This window comes from Corapipo altera, unplaced genomic scaffold, assembly GCF_003945725.1.
Source record: "Corapipo altera isolate COAL_440 unplaced genomic scaffold, ASM394572v1 22b, whole genome shotgun sequence".
Taxonomy (NCBI): Eukaryota; Metazoa; Chordata; class Aves; order Passeriformes; family Pipridae; genus Corapipo; species Corapipo altera.
Window position 1 is genome coordinate 20363813 of NW_020884876.1, and position 19002 is coordinate 20382814.

The 19002-nt window shown below is 38.2% G+C and overlaps 1 protein-coding gene across 1 annotated transcript in view; it reads left to right on the forward strand.

Annotated features, from left to right (window-relative positions):
* Nucleotides 1-19002, forward strand: part of TNKS (tankyrase) — a 131602-nt gene that overhangs the window by 62274 nt on the left and 50326 nt on the right. Inside the window, exons 5-6 of the mRNA XM_027635854.1 lie at nt 9564-9600; nt 10474-10549. Coding sequence (XP_027491655.1) covers nt 9564-9600; nt 10474-10549 — 113 coding nt within the window. The remainder of the gene's footprint in view (nt 1-9563; nt 9601-10473; nt 10550-19002) is intronic.

A 19002-nucleotide genomic window follows, 5' to 3' on the forward strand; every position in this document is an offset into this window, starting at 1 on the left:
TATTCTGGAGTACTAGAATGAGTCTTTCATATCAATCCACATAGCCCGTTTCCAGTCATGCTGCTGTTTCCTCTCTCCCCCAGATTTGTACCGAACTTTCCCGTATTTTCCAAATGTCTTTGACCCTCAACTGGCAAATAAAAACCCATAAGGATGGAAAATTTGCCTGTAGCATCAGGACAAAATTATTTGAGTTACATGGCCTTAATATAAGTGGAAAAGCAGTTGTTGGGTTATTTGCTACCTTCTTTTTGTTCTGGGGAAATGGATATTTTTCAAACTGTTTAAACTGAACTGTTGACAGATTAGTTTCCTGTTTGGCATGACAGATCTGTTCATTATAACAAAATCTATTACCTCTGTTTTGTTATTCTTTTAGTAAGGATTTACTTACTGTGCTTTGCTTAAGTGTTGTATAAATACATGTTGACTCTTTTTGATGTTGTTTGTTTGTTTTTCCCCTTTAATGATATCTCTGCTCTTAGTAATAAGATAATGTTGTGATAATTGTTTTTGCTAACTTCCAAAATACAGCTAGATAGTTTGACTGCTGTGTGTTGGACAGGTTTGCTCTGTTTCCTCCGGTTACAAAGGAGTTCTCCCTTCTGCTCACTACTCCAGGGCTCAGCAGGCAAGGGAAGCATTTTGTGTTTTTTGTCTAGGAGGCAGTGAAGTGATTTAACTGGAATTGAGTTCCTTCCAGGGTATGTGCTGCAGGGCAAGCATGGCAATACACGTGCATTTTTTATGAGGTGGCAGCCTGTGTTTTCTCATGCTTGCAGAGTAAGTTTAGATACATGGGGCAGCTTCAGATGTACAGAGGAGGGATTGTACTGTTCAGTAAAAAAATATTTTGGCACATATATGCATTTTATGTCTCCTATTCATTGTCTAGCAAACATTCAAAAAACCCACTTCTTTAAATCTGTGCAATTTGTTAGTACAAAATCTGTCATGTTTGCTGTAGCTAAGAGAATATAGATTTTTTGGTTAAAATAAATGCTTTGGTTTTAAATCCAGCTATAGATTTTCAGACACAGTGTCCCCAGCTTGCTAGTATGTTTTATCTGCAGTGAGAAAACTGGAGAAATTGCAAAATTTAGTCTGCCCATATTCACTCTGGAGTTCTTTTCAGAGAAAGATTAGATGATGAAACATAACTTCAGAGCTTGTCTTTATACAATATAGATTTCCTGAGGGTTATATTTTAATTTTTTCTTTCTAGTTTTCTTCCATGCTTTTTGTCAGTTATAAACAGGTATTTCTGTGGTTTCTCTTTAGAGAGGATTCTGGGGGATCAAATAATTTACTGGTTTGTGAATATTATTGGGAAAGAAAGGGGAGGAAGCTGGTTTTTGAAAAGGATGCACTAATATGAAAGCAGCTTGGCTGTCTGTCCACCTCTAGTCAAATCTTGGATAAAGAGAGTTTCTCAGTCCTTTGTCTTTCTCTGTAAAGTTTTCCTAGAAATCCTGGAGAGAAAATGCATATGCAGATGTATTACAGAATTGAGTAAAAAGTAGTATCTGTAAAAATGGAACAGTTATTGAGTTATGGCTGAAGTAGAGGGAATTACAGTGGATGGTAGCTGGAATTAATACAAGGGATGAAGTGGAGAGGGATGGGAATGTTGCTTTTGCAGTAGGCATGAAAGGTAATGGGGAAGGCTCTGGGAAAAAAACCAATCAGGTTTCTTTTTCCATATGTAATTTCACAAGAGATCTCATGAATATTGAACTTTAATGAAAAGATGAACCTCAACCCCATCAATTTTTCCCTCACACAAATTTGTTTGGAATTGCTGAAGGTTTGGATTTTCTTCACAGTTCCTTGATATTCTGCAGTCTTTTTAACTTTTCCAGTTTCAGTCTGAAGACATGACAGATGAGAGTTCTGGTGTGTCTTCAGGGTAACTGCAGCATTCTGAAATAGTACCGTTGTGTTGAAAATAAGTAGTTTTTCACACTGTGAATAAAAAATGGATGTGTGCATGGTGTTTACATGAGCAGCATGCACTAATATGAAAAAGAAAACTACTTGTGCAGGTACATTAAAGAGAATGAATTCTAACAGTTTTGTCAGATTTATTATTTCAGAAGAAACTATATTGTAGGGTATGGTAGCATTGTTGAAAGTAAAATGATTTATATGGATTAGCACATGATGGGTGGTTGTAGGGTTTTTTAGTTGCTTTGTTGGGTTGTTATTGGCTTGGGGTTTGTTCCTATTATTATTGTCATCACTGTTGTTATTGTCTTGAAGTGCATGTGTTGTGTCCTTTCCCTGTCCATTTAGGAAAATTCCTCCGGCTGTTGTGATTAACGTAACTTTATCTTTGTATCTTATGATGTAAGAGTTAAGAAACTTGAAATAGTGTAACAAAGGGACTTTTTCATCTTTCTGCTACAATATGGTGAAGGAAATCTGGTAGCATCATTTTAATAAACAGGTCAGCATCACTGAAAAGAACCTTCTCAGAAACAGAATTATGTTATGTGCCAAATGTAAAATTAATGGTGCTATAACTGCACGAACACTGAAGACCCATTTTGATACTCTACCTAATCCTTCTTAGTGACCAAACCCCATAATGTGCAATGTGTGTAATTTATACTTAGATATGAAGACAGCGTTTAAATGGTATATCTTGTATATGCTTAGGCAGTAGATGTGCTTTGAATTGATCACTTAACAGACAAAATTCTCCTCCATCACTTAAGACCCTAGCAAAGGTTTTGCCAATCTGCACTATACAAAGCTGCAGATTTTCTCATATGCTGCTTTCTGACAGGCCTTAGAAGAGATCCAGCTTTTTTCTCTAGAATAGATCAGGAATGGTCTGCATTCAAGCTCTGTCCACTTAACTGAAAGTTGTTCCAGGCGGGATGCTGCTAGTTCAGTGGTTTGGTAGAGTCACGGTCAAAACCAAATGATGTTTGCTTATTTCTTTAATTTCCACCCCCCCTTTAAAACATATCACTAAAAGTACTTCACCATTAGCTGAGTCATTTGTCGTTTTTAAGTTTCAGTTACAAATGGCTAATGTGAATCCACAGTGCCTGACTCATCTTACAGAAGTGGCAAAGACAAAGCACCAAAACTTTCTTCCTGAGTAACATTCCTCTTTTTCTCGAACTTGTTCTTGAAGGCATTATCTCCTGAGTTGCTTTTCTGTCACTTGCATATACTAGAGTTGCTTTGGTCTTTCTCATCTGTGACAAGAGCTTAAAATTAGGGTCTTGCTGTGTTCCTGGTTGAGCCTATTAGACAGTTTATAAAATTAGCTCATTTACTTGTGAGAGACAGCTGAGTGGAGAACTGCAAGAGACATAAAGAAATTAACCCTAAACAAGTGGGAAGTAAGGAAATATAATTACTAATAAACCCTGAAATTACTGGGGTTTTCTCTTTCTTCTCGTGTGTTTCTTGTGGTACTTATAAATGACTTCCCAAATTTTTTTTTGTTAGACAGTTATTCCCACAACCTTGTGCTATTCGGATGGTAAAAATAAAAATACTTTCTTGCTTTGATTTAACTCCATATTTTAGTCCCAGCTGCTGCTTTACATATAATAAAAAGTTATATGGGGAAGAAGGAATTGATTAGTATTTTAATGGTATGATTGGACTCTTCTAAAAGCAGCCATATTGAAAATAAAATTTGAGTTTGTTAAAAAAGAACAACAACAGGAAAAAAAAACAAACCAAAAAACTCACCTGCTCCCCCAACAACCCTAGTAGTCTGTCATAAGCACTGAAAGCCTCATGCTCTGAGTATAACTTGAATATTTGTTTAAATATTTCACTATTACTCCAAAGATCTTAGTGCATTAAAAAGGATAGCATATGTGGAAGTGTGCTCATTGCTCACTCATAAGTCTGTGAAGTCCTAGAGTATCAGGGAAAAGTTATATTTTAATTTATTTCTATGGAGTTTCTTTCTTTGCTAAACTCTGTTTGGATTCTGGTCTCCATAGATTGCTTTGTTTGTAGCAATGGCAGCTCAAATGCAAAGTTTGCATTTCCCTGTCACAGCACCATCTTGTTCAGGCTCTTCATTTTGAGGGTCCCATTTGGGGGGCCACAGGCTGAGCTGGATTAAGTAACAAATCTGATGGAGAAACATGTTCTCAACCCCTGCAGCTGCATCAGGACTCTGTTGCTGTTTTCCCAGCAGCCCCATGCATTCCTGTGCTAGCAGAATACATTGTTATAAAGGTACCAGAAACACTTTTCGATGAGGAAAAGGGAGAGATTGTGATACCTGCTGTCTCTACTGCTCTGATGGAGAGTGCATGTCCTCTGTGTTGCTGGATAATTGTGAATACTTATTTGGGGAAAAAAAAGAATCCGCTGGACTGTTCACAAAGATCTTGTCAGTCTTCATGTGGGATGTATATTTTCAAAAGTGGTAATTCAGGTTTTCAGGGGAGGCAGCCAATAACAAGCTGTGGTCTGCACACAGTTGAGGTCAAATATAGAGCTGCCGTGTTTTCTAAAGGAGCAAGATTTCACCCCTGACTTCCAATGCTACTAGACCTCAGGACCTGCAGCTGCCAAGAACAAGAGTTCCTCAAACATTCTATGATTCTGTGATATTCATTAATTTTCCCTCCTCAGCCTCTGGCCATGATTGTACATTCATCAGGCTCACGTCCCTTTGGCACATAACTCAGAAACAGGGTACCATCGCCTAGTGTAAAAATTTTCAATGTTTATCAGTAGTCTGGGGATTTAAATTTATAATTGTGATTTCATATGATGTGCAACTTCATATGGAAAAGCCTCTTTAGTTTTTCAGTTTGATTGAGAATATGTTAATCCTTTTTGTTCCCATTATTTTCTACCAGTATGTTGGATAATAATGGCTTTGTTTAATTTGTGTGACATTAATTTTTATGGAAAACTGACATGTGTTAGTATGGTAAAGCAAAACCTGATTTGTCTAGGTTGACATTTTGGCTCTGGCAGGTTTCTGTATTAGCTGATGTTTACAGAGAGACAGGAGAGGAATTCATCTTGGTTTTGAATGTAGATGCATGGAAAAAGCACTGTTCGTTTATTCCATTTTCAGCTTGCAGTATTCTAAAGAAATTTCAGGGTTTTGGGAGAGAGTGAAACAGGGTTATTTGTCTGTACAGATTGATTCATTATGTTATCTTTTTCCCAGAATTTGGGGTTTCTTTTTCTGTCTTTAACACATCTGTATATGATGATCATATTTTACAGACTCATTGAATAAGGTTAGAATTAAGTTTGCTAGTGAATTAAAGCTAGAAGTGGGTTGACTGATTATTCCTTGTAACTCTCAAATAATGGAATTGATTGATGCTGCCCTTTAGTGTGACCCAGTGTAACACCATATAATTATGTGGCATCAATACTCACAAAAATAAGAAGATGGCATCCCGAAGATGGGAATGAAGAAAAACAGGATAATGGTAGAGGAGGGCTCATGGAGACTGTCTGCAACAGGCTGGTGGTGCTTTTCTGGCTGCAGCTTTTATCATTAAGCTGGAAAGCACAGATGAAAGGATTACATTAGGAGCCTGTAAAGATTTCAGCCTGTCACTGTTGGTGCACGCCTGTCTCTCATTCTCCCAAATACAGTGTTCCTGCAAATGTCTGCGTTTGCCTCCAGCTCAGCACTCCGCTCTTTTTCGGTGCCTTTCATCTGCTGCGAATGGCTTCAAAGTGGCTGCTGACCAGCAGGTTGTCTTGGTGCGTGGCAAGGTCTCCTGTCTTCCACTGAGATCTCAATTGAGCTTCCAGCTACTGATCTGCTCAACCACCAGGTGCAAGCAGCCACTGATGTCTGATAGTTAATAAGCATTTGCTGCTAATCAGCTACTGCAAAATGCATCTAGGGCCAGGTACAGCAGTGGCTCAGTAGCAGCAGCTGATCAGAGGTCTTGGAAATAACTGGTTTTCTCCTGGGAGGGGAACAGAGATAGGGCTAGTTAATTGCCCAGTGGTAGCTGTGATTTGAAACACTGATTATCTGTGGTTACCAGTGGTGACCTTCCAATTCCAATGTAAATGGAGCAGCACTGGTGATCTGGAGCTGGGACCAAGTAGAGAACTTCATGGTTTAAAGGATACTGAGCAAGCTGTAAGCAATGAACTTGATTGTGCGCCATGAACACTGAGCAGGTTCTGCTTACCTACCAGCTTTTGTCTGACAAGATAGGAACAGGGACACTGCTTTGGTATAGTGTTCTCTGCTCTCCATTTTACACCCTGTCTTTGCCTTCAAAAATTCCCAGGCCAACTGTCTCTGGGCTACCCAGCATGCAAAGGTGAGCTAGTCCAGTGCTGTCCTTGTGGGCTGCTAGGCCAATAAGAGGCAACCTTTCTGGGCTGTCACTCTGGTCTCTCTTGTACAGAGAAGGGAGGCAAATTCTCACCTACCTAATGTAGCAGAATGCATCTGGTGGTGTGGCTGTGTGTTGATTGAGCTTGCCATAAAACACAGAAAGGACAGGTTGAGCAAGGACAGATTGAACTAATATATGGTACAAGGGCAGGATAGCAATTAGATGAAAATTGTTTGCAGCCTTGTGTTTCAGTTTTGGTCTTCCGTGGCGAGGTCTAACATTAACTTTCACACCTCTGGCAGACAAGCTTTGTGCTATCTAAAATATTACTGCCAAAAATCCTCTGTATTGACACTCTAATTGGAAGGATGTTTTTCTCTAAAATCTAGCAACTGCTAAGAGGCTCGGAAGAGTAATTCAGGCTGTTACCTGCACTTTATTCTGCAGATGCCCTTTTACGTACGATAAATCCTAACCTGCCCAAAGGAACTCTTTAAATTGTGTTATGAGCTTAGTTTAAGTCAGTTTGACATTCTTTGAACAGAGGTATTATGTGAGGTTGATGGTCTGTATTCCTGTACTTCAGCTCAGAACTTGAAATTCATCTCTGCCCAAGCACACATGATTTAAAATGCTTTGCAAATGAATATTTTATTAGGTAACTGTGGCCAATTGCTGCAGGATGGCCTTTGATAAGCTTCGTAGCCAAGCGGCGTTGGCTGTGTTGGCAGAGCCCTCTGGTGGGAGCTCAGCCTGTGCCAGCAGCAATTGGTCCTGCGGGCAGTGCCACCCGCTTCTCCCAAACACCATCAGCCAGACCTCTCTGGGCTCTGTGGTGTCCCACCAGCTGACAGCTCAAGTGCTCAAGGGGCTCCTCTTTATCTCACAGAGCCCTTGGAGTGCACTTGGCCAATGGTGTGCTGTAAGAGCTTATATAATTTTAGGTGTTGATTTGAAAAAAAAAAAAGTACTGCTTAGTAAAAGTAACTGACTTAATTAGACACACAGTGGGACGTTTCTAAGTCAAGAGCCACAGTCTTCCATTTCTGTTGGTCAGTAATGCTTCTGCTAATCAAAGTAGTTGAGGAAAGGGCTTTTGTGTTTTAAAATTCCAACTTACTGAGCGTGAAGGAAAAATGTTATTATACTTGTCTAACCTAATAGAATTCAAACCAGAATGTGCAAACAGGTCTTGTAATCTGGTTAGATCCCTAAAGTGTTGATATAATGCAGGCCAATAACTCCACTGCAGGAAATCCAGATGTTTGAGATTGTTGCACAAGTAATGCAGTAGTAATAAAGGGTCTTTTTTTCCTCCTCACATGCTAGCCAGAGTTTTTCCATTGATTTGAAACACTCACAACTGTGCACAGTATTTTATCTTCATTAAAATAAAAAAAGAGGAATATGTATCATAGCTTAGAAAAGGCTTTTGCCTGTGGTGGTCAGGACCCCTTCCTGATGAAGTTGGAGAGTGGTGGCAAGTCAAAGGCAGTCATATTTCTGTTATTTTACTTGTTTTTTGATGAAATTTTTTCTTACGACAGACATATGAATTCTTTCAAAAGCTAAATTAACCTTCATGGCCTGTATTTGAAATGCCATTTCATGTTTGCTTTGAACTTACCTACTCCATCACTGGGGTACAGCAACATAGAAGTGCTCTGTTAACAAACCCATTATGTGAGAGGCAGTTGCATGGTGGAACTCCTTGCTTCAGGTTGTTGTGAATTCCCAAAGCTGAACATGTTTCAGAAAGCAATTAAACACACTTGTTAAAGGAGGAATCACCAGTGTGATGAGATGCAGATACTGCCTTTGAAAATTCCCTAGCTACATCCAAGGGAATGGGGCAGAAGTGCATGGCTATGTGTACTCACCCTCTTCCTCCTTACCCTTGGGTGAAGGCAGGATGCTGAAATAAATGGGGCTGCTCAAGGAGAGGACTGGTTTTGTGGTTCATGTCACCCTCTGCTGTTAACTGGAGGAGCTGTGAAGAGGGGAGTACCAAGCTCTTTTTGATGGATGAGGACTCCCCCTCCTTCTGCAGCCTAGAGATGTTCTTTGTTGAGGGATGTTGTTTTCAGACGAACCTTCCAGCTTACCTGCAGTCTTATCTGGCATTTTCCATGGCCGAGTGGCTTTCCTCACCTGTAATGAGTTTCACTGGAGACTTATTACAATTACACATAGGAGGCAGCACAGAGGTTTTTATTTCTTGCATGATAGCTTCTTCTTCCTGTTTTTTTAATAACATTGTGGTTAGAGGCTTTAATTCTCTGGCAGATGGTAGTGCAGTATGTTTTTAAAGCCCTGTACCTTTTGACTCTAGGATATACCCTAGATATACCTCTAGGATATACCCTTTGCTCTGTGACTTTATAAAGCTTCTAAAAAGCTAGTTTCAGCATTGAAATTCCCTTCCATTTTTATTGCACAATATCCTCATGATTCAGCTTTGTAGAATAGTTTTACTTCTATAGGTTATTTTGTCCCATGCTCTTTTTAATATATTAACACAGTTTTAAGCCTGTGATGCAACAACCCCTGTGAGTTGTCTATTTTTACTCAGAATTTCAAATGTAAATGTTGCTTTAACATTACTATTGGTTATCTCTAATCTCGGTCTCAAAACAAAATCTGTTGGAGAGTTCATCCTCTTTTGTCTGTGCTTTTATTTCAAATGTAATTTTTGTATTTTCAAATGTGGAGAGTGGCTGATGATATAATATCTGTGCTGGTTTATTTTTTTTAGTAATCCCTGCTCTTCTAAAGAACTTGGTAAAGTCTGATATTACCATTCAAATAGGCAGGTGAGAGCTTTTGGTGATCAGTAATTTGTACCTTTTCAAAAGCCGCACTGCCTTGCTTTGTCTTGGAATTTATTATGCTTCCCAAGTATAATGTGACATACTGAATAGGGCAGGGGGTGGGGACATTGTCTTCAGCTGACATGCTGTTATCAGCGGGACTGTGTTTCTGGACACAAGATTTCGCAGTCATTGGTTGTCCGAAGAAAGCCTTTCCATCTGAGGATTGGACAAGAAGATGCGTCAATTTGCTGCCCGTCTCCAAGGTACTGGTGATGCTGCCTCCACAAGCTGGCTAACGTCACAGCTCCATCACCCAGCGGGGTGTGGGCTTTTTTCTCCTCTTCTCTGTTTTAATTCTGTATTTGCTTCCTACTGCATTTCTTAATCTGTCTTCTGCCAAATGCTAACAGCATGATATTTTGCAATCATTTAGGTGAATACAAGAAGGACGAACTCCTGGAAGCTGCTAGGTGAGTGCTGCTTAGAATATAAAGCATATTTTGGGGGTGGAAACAGGCGAGGAAAAGGGATTTTTAAAATAGTAATGTTTTGTCATTGCCTTTCCATGAAATGATGCAAGCAAGCCACTTCATTAGCATAAATCTCTTCAGACTTTACAGTCTGGTACAAATATAAAAGCCTGTTTATGTAATTGAAATCCCCCACTATGGTGGTTAGAAGGTTAATATTGAGTTTTTGCTTTAAGCTGCTTAAATCCTCTTTATCGTTTTGTGACTGTTCTTTTTAGGGGCAATTTAAATATTGGAATATTTCTTTTCTTTTGGTTTTTATTGCTGCCATAGGATGTATTTTGAAAATAAGCTTTATCAGAACAGAGCATATGGAAGCCTATACAAAAGGTGTAAAGTTCAGTCATATATTACAAACGTGCTTTTCATCTTTCCTTCTGACTGCACAGGACCATTTTATATAGACTGTTAACCCTTCTGAAAAATTTCTGGGTATTGGTATGTAGTTGTTTCAAATGTTATGGGCCATATGCTATGAAAATATGTTAAATCCAGAACATTTATTTCAGCAAATGGCTTTCAGAGGATCTGTAAAATTAGATAAAGGAAATATAGAATGAGGCTAAGGAGAGAAATTGAGGTGTTTGTGCGTGATCTTTTGTAATACATTTATTTGCAAATTTAGCATTCTTTTCAGTATTTACCCTTGGTTTTGAAATGTTCAGAAGATTCTTTAGCCATCTGACATTCTCCCTGGCAGAGTATAAATTTCAATATATTATACTTTGCAAAATACTTGCTAAAGATCAGGATATCGAAGAGCTCTGTCCCTTTTCCCCCCCTTTTCCACAATCTTCTCTTCTCCATTTACAGGAGTGGTAATGAAGAGAAACTGATGGCTTTACTGACTCCTTTAAATGTGAACTGCCATGCAAGTGATGGGCGTAAGGTAAGTTAATGCCTGCTTCGTGTTTCAGTTGTTCAAGAAAGACCAATATAAGCAGATTGGTAAGCATAGGTGTATAAACCAAGAGAGTGTATGAGGGAAAAACCTGCAATGCCTTTTCACCGTAAAATTAAATGCTGTTATACTTGACACTGGCAGTTGTGACAGTCAGCAGACATGGATTCTGTGTGTGTCTTTTAAATGTCAAACCCTGGTGTACATGTAAAATGAAACTTTTAAGGCCTTTTCTAAGAAAACAAAAATTTACTGTTTCAGACGAATAAAATAACTAAGGAAGGAAAGTTATTGCTTGTATTTGAACACTGAGTGAGGTGGTTGATATTCGGCTTTGCTCCTAATGCCCTGCCACATAGACTAGCACTGTATTGCTATGCTTAACACCTTCTGCATTTTCTTAAATTTGACGGTATTGTTTTGACTTTCTCTGGCAGGGATGTTTGAATGAGTTAAATTAAGGATTAGGCTGAAACTGGAGGAGGGAAGAACATACGGAGTGAGAAGCAGATCCTATGATTTTTGATGTTTTAGACATCAAGATGATAGTCTGTCTAGACTGTTGCATTTACAAATGTTGGTTATTTTTTTTTATTTTTTTTTTTACTGTGTACCAGAATGTTCCTAATAGTCATCTGTTAAAAAAGTCTCTCACATGTAACAGTACCTCTCACTTTTGGAGAGAAAAGCATAGGAGCGTTTTCTTTTATAGTTTTCTTTATTTTGGTGAAGCATGTTCGAGCATAGTATAAACTTCTACCCATTCTGGAGTTGTAGAACAGGTAAGTTCCACTGAAATCAATGACGATAGACCAGTTTATGCTTCCTTTTGATTAAAAAGTACATTGTTACTGAATATAAAAAATACAGCTCCACTGTACAGAAATTCCTGGGTTTTTTTCACATATTAAAATATTTTCTCAGTTGCGATGCCTGTGATACATACTGTGTGACAGAAAACCCAGCCATTTTTTTTCTTGTTTACACTTATCACTCATTGAAAGTTTATATATCTTTCAGGTTTTGAAAACAATTAATTTTATGATTTGAGGACAGGCAAATGAACAAGGGCTTTATTTAGTTTAGCAGTATTGGAACTGATAAAACACTTCCTATGTTATAAGATTAAACATATTGCCCACATTTGTTCAATTTCTTTTTTTAAAGACTTTGACATTCAAATAAGAGTGTATTTAGGTGTTAATAGTGCACTGTGTTATAATTAAATGTGGTGGAATACAGCAGTGCATTACTGAGTAATTGAGTCCCTATCACTATTGATCTAAGGCCAAATACAGAGTTATGACTTCTGTCAATAGTGTGAGGAATAAGCCCTTGCAGATGTTTTCTTGAATATTTCTCATTTTAAATTAAAAATTATTAAAAAAATGAAGCTTTTAAAATTCATATTAAGCTAGCAGAAAATATTTATGTATTATTACAGCCTCTGAATGAGTTTGAAAATTTATGCCCAAAGCTTAGAAAGCATATTGCAGTTAAAGCTCATGAGTATGGACACTCTGAAAATATGGTTTTGTGTTTGGTTGTTGCTAAATGCACTGGTTATTGAAACTCCTTTTAAGATGGCTTGCCATTGATATTAATTAGCTTTTTTTAAATTATATCCACCAGATGTATTTTTTCCCCCACCATATGTGTACAAGCTGTGGAAGGTGAAGTAACGCTCTGTAGCAAATGTGGTATATAACTGTTAAGTATTTAATTTCTAAACCAAAGCTTTCAGGTCCTGTGCTAGTGCAAGATCACTTAGTGTTTAATCATTTTACACTGTGCTGCAAATTAAGGGAACCTTTCAGCCTACAGCACAGCATTCTTGTAAATGAAAGTCTCTGCTGGTGTAGCTGCCTCTTAGTTGACCTATAGTGATTCATGCTAGCTGAGAATTTTCCTTTTTGGAAGTAGCTTTTTGCATTCCTTGATGCTTTTTGTAATTATTTTTTGAAGATCCTCTGAGTATTCAAGCCTCAAACTTAGGACACTGTAGGGCCACAGAATTAATGCAGCTGTCAGGGTGAGAAAGTGCAGACGCTGCGGATTGGCCTGAGATTCTCAGCATCATGCTTACTCTGCAGCACAGCTATACCCACAAACTCCTTCTCCAGTTTGTGCATTCCTTGGTTTTCTGAGATGTCCAGCACTGTTGTGAAACATTTAGCTTTGCAGGTGAAGAAATTAAGTTGAGTTCCAGTACAGTTTTTTTGTGTTAGCAGGTGGTGGTAGGGTTTTTTTTCGTACTTTAGGTACTGCAATTGTATGTAGTTTACCTTTTTTCCCCTCCTTCCCCCACCCCCTGGGGATTTTTTCTGTGTCCCATGTATACTAACATCTGGAGTTCTGGATTTATCAAATATCACATGTGCTGTGAGGTTGTGCTTCATAGAACAGGTAAGAGAGGTGGAAAATTCTGACAGTATCTTGCTGGTTTGAAACCAGCTCAGGATGGAAATAAAAAAGACTTACTGCATTCTAGGTGCTGCTTGTAGCCTTTTCTAAAAGTATTGACAGCTAGAGTCTGATTCCTATTGGACAGGGTTCCTTGCTGCTAAAAGAGTTACAGCTGGTGCTCATAACCATTGCTCCATGTGTTTATTTAGCATAGAGGTCAAAGATGAATAGGAATGAAAACTGAACTTCCTTCTTCCCCTCCAAGTCACTGTTTAGATAGATTATGGGCATTGTAGAAATGTTCACGTTACTGAACCTCCTGAGCTGTTGTCTGAAGAGGGAATTTATTCTCTGTGTCTACTTTTGCAATTATTTTCTGGAGTGAAAAATGAAGGAGTGTGTGCAAAACAAAGAGCAATTTTATTTGTCAGCTAAAGCATTCCTGCGTACCGAGGATCTAGGTAATTTGTGGGGGTTTGTTTTGAAGACCAAGGAAAATCAACAATAGTATCTCAGGAACAGTGATTTCATTGAGCTGGGTAATGATTGAGTTTTTGAGTAAGAACTGGCTTATATGCCTGTTGGATATATATGAGGGCACAAATAATAGTGCACAAGTGCTGAGCTATATAGTACAGTGTGTGCAAAAGAGTATTATACAAAGCTAAAATTTAATGAAAACTATTCTTTTGAAATTGTCCTATTTGCTTTTTAAAAAGCAATGCTTGAGCTGAAATATTATTATATTTTTTCATTACAGTCTTGCTTTGATTTTTTTTTTTAAACAGGAGACTGAAAACTCACAGAATTGTTAGGATGTGGTGGTGTATTGCAAAATTGGTGTGTTACATCACTTTTGTTCACATTGCTTCGCAAAGTATTTGCTCTGTCAAAGCAGAACTTATACAAAATGCATGGCACCTGTGTATTCCCAATGGGTTGGAAATTTCGCTGTGTCCTGCCTGTGAGCTCTGCTAGACTTTTTGGTCTTTACATAATCTGTAGAAGTAGTGACTTTTCAAAGACAAGCTATAGTGTTAAAGTTAGATGATGGTACTGAATTTCACAGTGTTAAAAAGCCAAGGCACCTATTTATGTGTCTATCTATGTAAAGGTATATAGGCTTTACAGCCCTTGTTATTTTCCCTCAAATATTTTTCTCTGGGGATGTCTTTTTCAAGACTCAATTGTGAGTGAATTTTCAAAACCTGTTTTTTGACTATTTTAAATCGCCAGGTTTATTTCTACTGCTGGAAACTAAAGCTGTATTATTTTGTATAGGAGCTGCATTTCTGACTTTTTACAACAGTCACTGCCTACCTAATTCAGTAGGCAAGAGACAGGTTTAAAATCGAATATGTCATGGTTGCAGGTTGAGTAGAAGCTCTTAGCTCTCTCATTTCCTTTGGAAAGCTGTTGTGAACACTTGAAAGGTGTTTCAGGAAGAAATTGATGTTGCCTCCATTTTAAAAATGCAGAAGCATCTGAGCTAATAAGGAAGCATTGGGTTTAGCAATTCAGATGAGAACCCTTTTCTACAAGACAAGTCTTCCCACAGTACTCTTGATAGCTTTCCAAAGTGAACTACCAGCTGACACGGTAGCTATTAGCAATAGGAGGTTGGGTTTTTGTTTTGAAGTTGGATTTTTGCTGGTATGTAATATGCTGTGCCTGTACTGCATTACACATGCTCAGATCATGCTGGCACTAAAGTACTCAGGTGTCAGTTGAATAAAATCTTTTCTTCTTGCAAGAGAACCCAACTGCTCCAGTTGTTACTCAAAAACCCAGTTTTTTTGGTCCTCTTCTCAAGGTTCATTTCGTGAAGCAGTGCAAATATCTGATATTTTGAGCTCTTTGGAGCATAAAAAAATTATTATTCTGAAAAATAAAATGCATACTTCATACTTTACTTCGAAGTTTCCATTGATTTGTTGCAGCTGCATTTTGTTGTTTACATTTCGGATCAACCATATGAAAATCAGAAAATACAATAGCATTACCTGTGATAGCTTGGTCTTGGATATTAGTTCATCTTGAGGCAGGAATTACTACCAGAAGGCAGCACAGAATGCAATTCCTCCACAGCTACATCATATTTTTTCTTGCACTTTCCCTCACTACCTCGCTCCTCAGAAACCAGGAATGTAGAAATTTCTGCAACAAGTGAATCAGGGATCCTGCAAACAATGCACCTCAGTTTTTCCAAGCACAGGACCATCCAGCACTGTGGATAAGGTAGTGATCCCATGAAAGAAAATTAATAACTTATTAATTAAAAGGCCATTACTAGTGTGCGTGTGGTCCTGCTTCACTTAATTTCACTGTGGTGAAATTTAATTTGACTTGTGGTGCCCCTTTCTTTGTTTATTAGCAGTTTTCAGTCATTAACAGCTCCCAGTACCAGTCCTTACTTACTTGGTATTATGCCTCTGCAATGCCTTTGTTGTCATACCTTTCCAAACCAGCTGTAGACAGCCCTGGATCCAGAATATCAGAATCAGGCCTTTTCATTAAACTTTGTAAGTCATAGGAGACATACTTGCCTCTTGGGTTTGGGTGAGGCTGTTTCTTCAGACCATTCCTGCTTGCCATAGAGAGATGTTTATTTTTCTCATGCATGGCATGATTCAGGTTCATTGACGCAGGGCACAGAAGTCCAACTGTAAGAAGTCCAAGTCTGAGAAGGTCTGCAATGCAGTGCTGAGTACCAATATCCTTGACCTGAAGTAACCAGTGCAAAAAGTCTTGCATGTGTGTGTTTTGTGAAGATGACAAAGTGCCCCTCAGCTTTTGCTATGGCACATCTCTGATACCAAGTAACATTTTGTTGAATGGAATTGCACATTCCTTCTTGTGCTTCTTCTCCTTCTTTCTCTCTATTGAGAGATCAGCCTGTAAACAAAGGGCTGATAAACAGAAATTGAATTCTAACAAGATCGGGTGAGTTATGTCTCCTCTTACCAGGGAGACTCCAATTTGCTGCTGCTAAGTGAATTTGCCAGCCCCTGTTCCAGAATTCTGGTTGTTTGCAGCCATTTTCATGAAAAATCTTGCAGGTTGAAAGAAAATTGGTATACTTTCCACTTTCTGAGTCTTTATGGAACAACTGATCCACATTTTTGCAAGCTTTTCCTTTACAGTTATTAAACCTACAGACCTGGGCAGAGGTTTAGATTCTCTTGTAATCATTTTGGCTTTAGGAGCTGAGGACTGAAGACAAATGCTATGTATAGCAAGATGTGAACACACTGTGTGCTAGTGAAACTGTAAACCTTTACAGTTGTGTGCATTCTTCTTGTGCTACAGGTAGAAATGAAAACTAATACTACATAAACGTATAGGTCTGTTTGTTCTGTAGATCTATGTCATAGAGATTATATTCAGATGAGTACGGAATATATTTTGGAAGAAATTATTTCACGTACAATAAAAGGTGTTGTTTGAATGTTGTGCAAATATACATTTCTACAGACGACAGCTGCATATTTGAGCAAAAGACTTGTGAGCAGATACCTAATGCAAAGCCTTTTTTGTCATGCCTAAGGGCATGTCTGAATCTCAGTGTTGACTCTACATGTGTGTTTGGGTTTTTTTGTCACATGTAATATTTATTGTCACAATCTACGTTTCATCTTCCTCAAAATTTTGTGAACTTTTTCTGCTGATATACATTGTTTGTGTGGTGTATTAATATAGTCTACTCTCAAGGTATATCCACAACAAAAAAATAACTAGTGCAAAGGAGAGGAGCAATGGAATCATACATCATACAGAATAACAGCTGACTGTGGATTCTTGGTTCAGAATGAGTACTTTCTCCTTGATTAATCTAATAAAATAAAAATATAAAAAATAATTTAACTAAAAAATGTCATTTTATTTCAGAAAAAAGACAGCTCCACAAATCCAAAACAGTTATTCCATAATAACTTGATGAGCAAACCCTTGCTAAATCTGCTTACTTGCTGCTTACTAGCATAAATATCAGCTCGGTTTTGATGAAGTGGTATAAAACTGTTTTTGTGGGTGGGAAATGTGCAGATTTTGGGTTCTTTATTTGTGGTCCTGCAAATATTACCTGGAAGATTCATGATGCGTGATTACAGTGTTGTGGAACTGCAGTTATTGAAATAAGTGATAACCATGTACTCTGTTGGCTAATGTTTGCTAGTGTAAAGCTGGCCCTGGCTGATGGCTTATACACACTGTGGTCTTTGGTGGCACTGATCTTGTATGTGTTTCGTGAAACACACGTATCAAGGGTATATCTAGGGGTATGAGTGTGTGGATTGATAAATAGAATCATAGAATATCCTGAGTTGGAAGCAACCTTAAAGATCATCTAGTTCCAACACCCCTGCCATGGGCAGACACGTTTCACTAGGCCAGGTTTAATATTTTAAATCAAATTCTGCATGCAAAATTAAAGGTATTTTCTGGATTTAGTTAATAGTGCACTATAAAAAAAGATGACATTTCCAACATTACAAAGAGATTACAAAACAAGTACTATAATGTTTAAGTTGTACCTGGTGCAGAAGTGTCCAATGCAGTACACATATAAAAGAACATTAAAAAATGACCACAACTGTATTTTGCCTTTAAAACACCATTTTGTTTATTAAAAAAAAAAGATAGTTCCCAGGTTTCATGCATCTTAGAAACAGTGACAACTTATGCACTTTCTTATGGTGTGATCCCATCTTATTTCATCAGCCAAGTGTGGTCAGAGTGGGTAACACAATAATCCCTCTGCAGACTTTGTAGAGTATAGATAACTTGGCTGAATTTCTATCCCTGGTGTCACTTAAAAGCCTCTATAGCCAAAGATGATACCTTTTGAATAAAATGTAAAACTGATCCATCTGCTCTAAGTTTCTGTTATGAGATCTTAAACATTTTCCCCCAGACATTTCAGTGAGTATCTTTTCACCTGTTATTTGAAGTATAGTCTATCGTGTCCACAAACAAAAATTGTGCGCTGAAGGGCTGGAAAGAAATTGTTTTCTCTGTAGTGATTCTCATTGTTCTGTAAAATTCAGGAAATCTTATGCTTTAGATCTTAATCAATGTGCTCCTCAGGCAGCCTTCAAATGTTTTGAAGGTATGGGGTTTTTTTATTCATGAACTGTTTTCCCCTTGATGATTAGCTTCAGGAGATGACTTCTTGCATTATGCTATTATCCATCTACTGTCAAGAGAAAACAAGTCAAACTGCCAGACTAGGGCAGAGCTACCATGTAATATTTTATGTACATTAACTCAAAGCTGTGCTCTAGATTTGGCTCTAACACAGAGCACCCAGAATTTGAGTACTGATGATGTTTCTTCTACTGCAATCTCGAGAGTGGAGCCCTTCCCTTCACAGAGCTTGCTGAGATTATATTTTGAGTTGAAATGTCCATGGACTGTATGCATTTGACTTCTGTATATGGTTGACTATAGTGAATACTGTAGGTGCTATTTCTATGCTTGGTGTCACTTCTCTCTCAAAATCCCTCTATGTGAACATGAGAAGTACTGAGAAGTAAACTGTTCTGCTCTCATGTTGCTTTTCACTTTTGAATGTGATATTAAAGTACTTTGTGGCCTTCCTCTGTTGTGGCATCTATCATTTAGTTCTACACTGTTTCCCATCTCTGGAAGATGACCTAACATCATCTTTCATATAAACCATTGGCAAGGATTTCATAGAATCGTAGAATCAGCTCGGTTGGAAAGGACCTCTGAGATCATCAAGTCCAACCCTTGATCCACTACCGCTGTGGTTACTAGACCATGGCACTAGTTTCAGACAAATCCTTTGCCAAGCTTCCCCCTGCTCCCCAATATGCACATGCTCACTCACCAGGATCCTGGTATGAGTTATTGTTTCTTTTAAGATGTATATCATGCAGAGAGTTCCTTTAGTTCTTCACAATGTCTTCTTACCTGTAAGAACTCCATTTCTTGACCTAGCATCACCTTACCACACTGGACTGGCTGGTGCACTCTGTGCTCCTAGTGGGTTGCAAGAAGTATGGCTGATCTGA